Source organism: Pangasianodon hypophthalmus, chromosome 29 (assembly GCF_027358585.1).
Source record: "Pangasianodon hypophthalmus isolate fPanHyp1 chromosome 29, fPanHyp1.pri, whole genome shotgun sequence".
Taxonomy (NCBI): Eukaryota; Metazoa; Chordata; class Actinopteri; order Siluriformes; family Pangasiidae; genus Pangasianodon; species Pangasianodon hypophthalmus.
In genome coordinates, this window is record NC_069738.1 from 14,725,437 (window position 1) to 14,734,316 (window position 8,880).

Genomic DNA, 8,880 nt, shown 5'->3' on the forward strand with positions numbered 1-8,880 from the left:
GAAGGGCATCCGGCATAGAACCTTTGCCAAATCAAATATGCAGACCAGTGATCCGCTGTGGTGACCCCTAACAGGAGCAGCTGAAAGAAGAACAACATACTATCATTTCATTATCGCTCATTATTGTAGAGTCTGCCAGTGAATTTGAAACAACATTTGTACTTATTTCTATATTAATGCAGTTCAAAATAAAAACAAGCATTATATGATGGGAAAAGCACTTTTGTATTCAGTGCCCCTATTTCAGGAAATAATATTTAATTCCTTACAAAACATATCTAACTGCACTGCAGATGTACTTTTCAAAATCTTTCCACCTTTTTTGACAGAAGGAACAGTGAATGGAAGGTTCTAAGTACATATCCCAGGACTGCAAGAAAGTGCTGGGTCCTTGCTGGGTCAGACTGATCAGCCAAAATCTGCTCAGCTTTGTGCTTGAATTGAATTTTGTTTGTTGTCACTTTGGACAAAAGCACTCACTCACTCACTTTCAGTAACCTCTTTATCCCAATCAGGGTCACAGTGGATCTGGAGCCTATCCCAGGAACACTGGGCGTAAGGCAGGAATACACAGGGAAGACACGGGGAGATCAGGCACAAAAGCCCCTGCATAGACAACCTGAGCTCAGGATGCAATCCAGGATGCTGGAGCTGTAAGTTGGCAGCACTATCTGCTGCATCACCATGCCTCCTTGAGTAAAAGCATCTGACAAATAAATATTTGTAAAATCTAGCAATCTCTAAGTCGGTCACTTTGAAAATACTAGTTTCGATTAAGCAAAGAGAACACATCAAGACTTGGTATGACTGATATTGGCACTTGTTTTATTACATCGACAGCCAACATGGCATGAGGAGTGCTTCAGCACTGAGAAACCCTAAAGCTCCAAGCAGGACCTGTCAATATTTGGTCCCACAATTACAGAGGGGAGGCATTTGTGGCCTAGTTTTGGCAATTCATGAATAGGATTAATTAAAGATTTAGTAAGTCTAACCACAAACTATGTCTATACCCTGCTACATATTTTTCTGCCAAAATGGACTCAGTTTTATATTATAAAAGTGAACTAGTTCCCAGTGAACACTGTTGTCTCACATGTGCATCAGGACTTCATTAATCCAACATATAAAATTTGCTTGATTTGCGCATGTGCTTTTCTTGCTGAATATAAGTGAATATAAGAATATAAGTGCACAAATTCTATTAACAATAACATGCAATGATGCAGCTATTGTAAAGCAATCCTTTTACACAGTTCTGCTGATTGACTGATCTGGACTATCCTGGAAAGATTTTTCCTCTTCTATGCAACAACATTTGCTTATTCCAACATCATATACACACTCACCGACCACTTTAATAGGAATAACTGTGCCCCTACTCATTCGTGCAATTATCCAATAAACCAATCATGCGTCAGCATTGCAATGCATAAGAGCATTAAAATAAAAGGTTTTTTTTATGTTAACCCTATCACAAAGCCCTGGAAACACTGAAAATACAGGGCTGCTGGAAAAAGAATTCATTTTTCATTCACAAATTCTAACAAATAGCAATTTGCAGAACATAACTTTATTCAACTCCTGCATTACGCACCCTGTAGAAGCTTTCTAATGAGTTTCTATCTTTTATCTAATGTGGCTGAGTAAGCAAGCTGTTTCAAAGCAGTGACCTCTTTCCCAAATCATGAAACTGTTATTTACATTTAACAATAATAGCCATCTAATAATATTTTATCAAATTTATTTCCAGTTTGGAGTTGGGTAAAATATAATAGAAGCTCCACTATTCAGTGTCACGTAAATGAACTTCTAGGTCATTTCTAGGGTTCTAGGGTTGTCAGGTCCCTTGTATAATGGCTGTGTATTTCAAATCAGAAATGCACTGTTAACTTGCTTCCTGTGAAAAGACTGAGAAAAAGAAATGAAAAGTGTCTAACTTTTCCGATGCCTGAACATTCTGGGCCAGTCACCGTCCAAATGCATACACCTAGTCTAAAGCAATTTGGCCAGCTTTCTTAAAAACAAAACAAAAACAAACAAACAAACAAAAAAAATACTCTGCCTACTATTTGGATCTGTATTTCATTTAGGACACATTTTCAGTTCAATCCGAATAAAGTATTGATACTTGGTTACATCCCTAATAGAAATATTTATATGTATATACACACACACACACACGCACACGCACACACAAAATATATCAGTCTTGGAGTCATGGTGCAACCACAGTGTCAATGGTGCCACCCATCAGCCACTAGCTCCCAGATTACGTCAGTGGTTGGGGCGGCAGCTGATTGCTGTGAGCGTTTGTGCCTGATTCGTTCTGTTTAGTGGATCTGTGCATGACAGTCCCTGTCATGTGAGAAGGGCTGTGAACTGATGTGTTCACTGTAGCATCCAGCCTATTCTCCAGCTTCACCAAACGGTCCAAGATGTCATCCAATAGCACGGCAATGGTCCTTTTCAGATCAGCTAGGGTATAAGGGGACAAAATATTTAATAGAGAAATTAATATTTAAACTCAAGAAAATTAAGTAATTAATCACATCACTGAATTGATGCATCTCTGTTTTGATGTCCTCAGAACAATGACTGATTAAAATCAGTTACAAGTTCTTTGCCTGGCTGCACTCTACTACTCTAAGCTTACCATACAGGTTGACTTCACAAATGTATCAGGTGCAGCAGCAATGCTGGAGTTTTAAAACACTGTGTACACTTATTTGATGCTTTATTAGACACATCTACTTTGTAAGTGTAGTTAGAGACCATAGCTCATTCTTTTTCATGCACAATGTGTCAGCTATCCTTTAGCCCTCCAGCAGTGAACAGTTTTAGACAACGGGACTGCTGTTGGGTGAAATTTTTTTGGCTGAAGCACTATTTCTCAATCCAACAGTGACAGTAAGGTATATAGAAATCCCCGTAATTATGCTGTAACTGTTACACTCCTACTGTCACCACTACAGCCATTAAACTGCCACTGCAGTATCATTCAGTGTCATAGCACTGCTGAGAATGGTTCACCATACAAAAATGATTTGGTCAGTATTGGTGCAACAGTGGCCCCCTTCCACTGACTGTATTTACAGTTGCAGTAAATTAACACTGTGTCCAATAGTCCTAATTCCAAAGAAGAACCTTATTCCCATTTTTTGACCAATATACACTCACGATCCACTTTATTAGGAACACCTGTACACCTATACATTCATTCAGTTATCTAATTAGCCAATCACGTGGCAACAGCACAATGCAAAAAAAAAAAAAAAAAAAAAAAACAAATAATAAAATTAAAATTTTTTTTTACAAAAATCATGTAGATACAGGTCAAGAGCTTCAGTTAATGTTCACATTATACATGAGTGGGGGGAAAAAGTGTGATCTCTGTGACTTTAACCGTGGCATGGTTGTTGGTGGCAGATGGGCTGGGTTGAGTATTTCAGAAGTATTGAGTATTGCTCATCTCCTGGGATTTTCACACACAACAGTCTCTAGAGTTTACACAGAATGGTGCAAAAAACAAAAAACACTGAGTGACTGACAGCTCTGTGGGTGGAAACGCTTTGAGGAAAATGGCCAGATTGGAATCTGAGGCAATCATGGGCACAGACTCACCCAAACTGGACAGTTGAAGATTAGAAAAAAAAAAATCACCTAGTCTTTTTCCAGAGTCTGTGCCCATGATAGCCTCAGATTCCTGTTCTTGGCTGACAGGAGTGGAATCTGATGTGGTCTTCTGCTGCTGTAGCTCATCCACCTCATGGTTTGATGTTTTGTGCATACTGAGATGCAACTGAGACAGTTGCAAAGAGTGGTTATTTGATTTACTATATCCTTTCTGGCAGCTTGAACCAATCTCACCATTTTACTCTGACCTCTTATCAACAAAGCGTTTCCATCCACAGAACTGTCACTCACTCAATGTTTTTTGTTTTTTGCACAATTCTGTGTAAACTCTAGAGACTGTTGTGTGTGAAAATCCCAGGAGATAAGCAATACTCAATACTTCTGAAATACTCAAACCAGCCCTTCACGTACCAACATCCATGCCACAGTTAAAGTCACAGAGATCACACTTTTTCTTCATTCTGATGTTTGATGTGAACATTAACTGAAGCTCTTGACCTGTATCTTCATGTTTTGTTGCATTGTGCTGCTGCAACATGATTGGCTGATTAGGCAACTGCATGAATGTATAGGTTACAAGTGTTCCTAATAAAGTGGACAGTGTGTGTATAAGTCAGAATTTATGTTTATACAAATCCATCGAGTAACCTCAGTAAAAAATGCAGAGGTTAAATTATGCTGTAGTACACAAAGCAGGACAGGTGACCTGAAATCTGGAAACATTGTACTTCAGGACGTTTTCAGCAGACAAAGTACATAATAAAAAGCCTGAAATAATGTTGTTTCTCACATGTGCATTTGCACACTAATTTGGCATATGTTTTTATCTAAGGCAACTCATAAGCCAGTCACAATAAAAGTCAAGCATCTAACAGTGAAGCACCTAAGCCTTACCATATCCAGCCATTGAGGGGTTGTATGGCCTTGCAAGTTCATGGTTCTCTGCGCTGAGAGCTTTGACATAGCGCTGGCTCAGCTCCAGGATCTGTTGGCGGAGTTCGGTGCTGCTTTGGTGCCGTGGCTGTGTAAAGGTGTAATGCAACAGCAGCAGGCACCAGGCCAGGCCAAAGAGCAGGAGCAAAACGCTGAGCCTCTGAGACATGCTCCTACCTCGCAGCAGACAGCCGAGCATTGCTGTAGCCCAGCAGCTACGTTGGCTACCACCACCAAGGCCAGTGGAATGGACTGAGATGACAGAATTAAAGATAAGCCTGTAAATGTGTTGTCTGGACTGGAGCTCCAAGTTGGAGTTCAGGATTAGTGGGATGATCGGCAAAAATCAGAATCAGAAAAGCAGGACATAAAGATGAGGGAAATGGCTGTAGATCAGGGCATGACTACAGATGGTAATAAAGATATCCAAAATAGATCTAAATGTGACCACTGCTGAATCCAGCAGGGAAATATCAGGGCATCTGGATGGGGACTAGACTGAATGGCAGCTGGAAGAGTTTGAACCACTCCCAACCTCCGGTATGTCGATCAGCCCTGGGATCTCATACTCAGCCTGATCCATTTGACAAATTGCCTAAGAGAGAAACATACATACAAAGCACAATACTTGGCACTAGTATTCAAGCAAAATTCATAAAAAGGTACTGTATAGACTAAATAACATGAGTTTCAAGCAAAAAGGGCAATATACAAATTGCAGCAACACACTTAAAATTTTAATTTGCGTACAGACATTGCTGGCTATCATGGAGACAGGTGGTCATCATCTTTTGTGACTGAACTGGTGTTTTAATCGAGCAATAAATCACAGACTGAGGGCCTGAGTTTAATTATGCAGAGGGAAATACGACCATGTTGCTCTGCCTGACCCCACAGTGACCTCTCCAATTTGCTCCCAACAGCCTACACAAAACACTAGCTCATATTACCAACTTAATATTTACATTACCACTATGGTCTTTCAGCTTCATGACAGCTGTACCTTTACTATACAGTTGACATCAAGCATGACTAAAGATACCACATTTATCTTAAAAACCATCATCAGTTAGGTTGGTCTTAGCACATCTTTTTTTTGTTTGTTTGTTTGTTTTACAAGCAAAAGCACAACATTAATTTAACACCAAAAGAATGTTGTTAGCTGAAAAATGAAAGCTGAGAAAAACTGTTTATGCTTCTTTTTAATTACAATTATACATCTTGTGTTGTGTCACTTTGCACTGACCACTTAGGAGTTGATGTCTTATTAGTGACTACTGAGGCTTGCTGCATCATCTGTAACAGGAGTTCTCAAAATTTTTGCAGCCAGGGACCCCTTTAACTATAATATAAATTCAATAGACCCCATCAGTAAAGATTTATTTTAATTTATTTCAATCAACATAATCCAACTATTCAAATATTAGGCTCATTATTTAAATGTGTACAATAAGATACAATAAATATACTCACCAGACACTTTATTAGGAACACCTGTTCATTCACACAATTATCCAATCGGTATTGTTGCTGACCAAGTACATCTCTTCATGGCCACAATTTACCACATTATAATGGCTACTTCCAGCATGATAATGCCCCACGTTACAAAGCGCAAGTCGTCTCAATCTGGTTCCATGAACACAGTGGTGAGTTCAGTGTACTTCAGTGGCCTCCACAGTCACCATATCCAATACTGCACCTTTGGGATGTGGTAGAACAGGAGATTCACAGTATGAATGGCAAATCTGCAGCGAATATGTGATGTCAACATGGACCAAAATCTCAAAGAAATGTTTCCAACACCTTGTAGAATCCATGCCACGAAGAATTGTTGCTGTTCTGAGAGCTAAGGGGGCCCTACCCAGTATTAGTATAGTATAGTTCCTAATTAATATGGCATGAGTGTACTCATGATTACTGGTATTGCTGGGTTGTGATTTCCACCTCTGTGACAAAAAAAAAAAAAAAAGAAAAATTCATACATGTTAGATTTGAACTGTTGCTGTATCTTAGTGTCTTTCCCAGGTTGCTGTTAGATGAAATATTAGCTAAGGATTTTAATTTGGTGTTAATGAAACTTCAGCCATTTCAACTGCAGTAATTCTGTTAAAACCTCAACTTCTACATGTTAGGAAGGAGGACAGGCTTAAATTAACCAGTACATAAATCTATAGCCTTGAGCTACAGGGTTTGGAGAAGAACAGTAGCAGATCATTACTGATCTGTAATTGAGCTTCACAAATAAGACTTTATAGTATATTATACTTTCCTGTACTAAATAAGAATCCAGTGAGGACAGTTATAGTCAGCAGTTATACAGCAGTGGAGCAGCAGGTAAGGTTGTGCCAGAAGTTTGATGTGCTTGAAGTATGCTGTGGACACTGAAATGGAGTATAGCTCATGTGAACTTCCTTCATCCTGGAGCTTCCTGCTGAACTGAAGAGACTTCTCTGAGTTTAGATGTTTTTGGTTTATAATAAGGTCTGTTATCAGGTACTGATCGTCCTGCCCAGTTTTGTGCTATTCGGCTTTCTTTAACTCAGTCAACAACAACAATCGCGTTCAGTTAGGATGTCAGGCTCTTCACACCACTTGTGTTTTTGTTTTGCTGGGGTTGTGCAAAACCTGCTCCTCACTGGTAGATCTTACAGCTTGTAGAATCCACATAAGCCAAATGACGTGTTTCTATTAATCCAGCGTGACAATATTAAGCAAAAACCACCCCAGATCATTTCTAAGCCATTTGTGTATATGCAGGTAACTCTTTCATACGTTAAAATCTGACGCTTAGCATCATGCTAGCTAGCTAACTGGCTAACTTGAACGGTATCTAGTAGTCTACTCACTAGCTAACCATGCAGACAACAGCGACACAACAATCAAGAGGTCTTCTCGTTTTTTCACAGCTCGTTAAAAGTGCATTTTGTTAATTGTATGCAGTTCGTGTGGTTATGTGGGTGTTGTTACCGTGATCCAGCCGCCCAGCTCAGCGCACAGGAGCAGCAGCGCTGTCTCCAGGACTTTATGCTCGCTGGGAAGCCACACAGGAACAGAGGTGCCTTCAGCGGCTATGTGGCAAAAAGTTTCACAAACGGAAACGGTGTTGTGTCGATATTTGCCCTTATTGCAGAACTTCTAAAGCGTAGTTTTACAAAGTCTAATTACGGGTACAGTGCTATTTCATGATACACGGATTAGGGAATTGATTTTCCTGCTCTAATGCTCAGTTCATCCTCATTAAAAGTCTTGCTAGCTACAAATGCTTGGTGAGTGTATACATGAGATTTGATGCAAAGAGTTATATTTATAAAACATAAAATTGTACAAATATACCGTTGCACTCAAAATGATTCAACCCCTTTAAAAAGCAAGGAATTCTTGGGAAATGAATAAAATTTAATGAAAATATATCAACCAAAGCCTTAGTAAATAGTCACAGAATGTTTATAAATACATATGTGAGCGATTTTGAGAGCAAAGCTGTGTGTATTACTAATAGAAAAATCTACAGATATCCATGTCAAAACTATTCAGCCCCCTTTACAATTTATAACCTAAAATGTTTCTGGTAGGTTCTTCTGCCACCTCTGTTAGAATCCTTGCCCCATTCCTCATACACAAAAGCTTCCAGCTCTTTAATGTTGCTTGGTTTCAGTTCTACCACAGCTTCCTCTAAATCCCACCAAAGAGTTTCATTTAGGTTTAAATCCAGGGACTGAGATGGCCACTCAAGCACATTTCAGGACTGATCCCTGAAGCAAGCTTCAGTTGACCTATGTGTGCTTGTATGCTTATCATCAATGTCTTGCTGGACATTTTTAGTTTACACATTGAAGGCATCATATGCTTCTCCAGAATGTCCTTTTAAAGAAAACATGATGCCAGTCACACAGTCAAGACTTCCTGTGAATACAAAAGATGGTCTTCTTTTTGTCACAATTCTTGCCTTTATTATGGCAGACACTGAGCTCCGTTATAGTTTCATCACACCATACAACCGTCTCACAGACTTCCACAGGCCTGTAGAACCCCTCTTTATGTGCTTCTTGATTAAGAGTTAAGTGTGTTCACCAGTACTTCGTGTTCCTTCCTTCATCAGGTTATACTGCAAGGCTTATATCGTTTTTTTCCCCCTCAGCTGTTCAGTTCAAGTGTTTGGTTCCTCTTGGTGAAATTTTGCTCTTTCTTCCACAGGCAGGTTTTCTGCTGCTCTGCGATTTTTAAACTTGCGTACAGTGACGCCATCGGAGTCTCTGGGAATTTTAAGTGTCTGGGATATTGCCCTGTGTAATGAAATTATTTCTTCTC

At 39.5% G+C, this 8,880-nt stretch overlaps 1 protein-coding gene across 3 annotated transcripts; it reads right to left on the reverse strand.

Moving 5' to 3' along the window:
* Nucleotides 1–1,557: 1,557 nt before the first annotated feature.
* Nucleotides 1,558–7,680, reverse strand: ccdc126 (coiled-coil domain containing 126). Of its 3 annotated transcripts, none has more exons than XM_034301712.2 (5): nucleotides 7,540–7,680; nucleotides 6,043–6,271; nucleotides 5,816–5,911; nucleotides 4,531–5,164; nucleotides 1,558–2,478 (listed from the first exon to the last, which is right to left on the reverse strand). In XM_034301712.2, exons 4-5 carry the CDS (start codon nucleotides 4,766–4,768, stop codon nucleotides 2,273–2,275), a joined length of 444 nt encoding a protein of 147 aa, XP_034157603.1. In that variant the 5' UTR covers nucleotides 4,769–5,164; nucleotides 5,816–5,911; nucleotides 6,043–6,271; nucleotides 7,540–7,680; the 3' UTR covers nucleotides 1,558–2,272. The 3 variants fall into 3 exon arrangements, with proteins under 3 accessions (XP_034157603.1, XP_034157604.1, XP_026784223.1); XM_034301713.2 differs by lacking the exon at nucleotides 5,816–5,911 and adding an exon at nucleotides 6,376–6,518 and having other exon boundaries at nucleotides 7,540–7,644; XM_026928422.3 differs by lacking the exon at nucleotides 5,816–5,911.
* Between the last annotated feature and the right edge of the window lie 1,200 nt (nucleotides 7,681–8,880).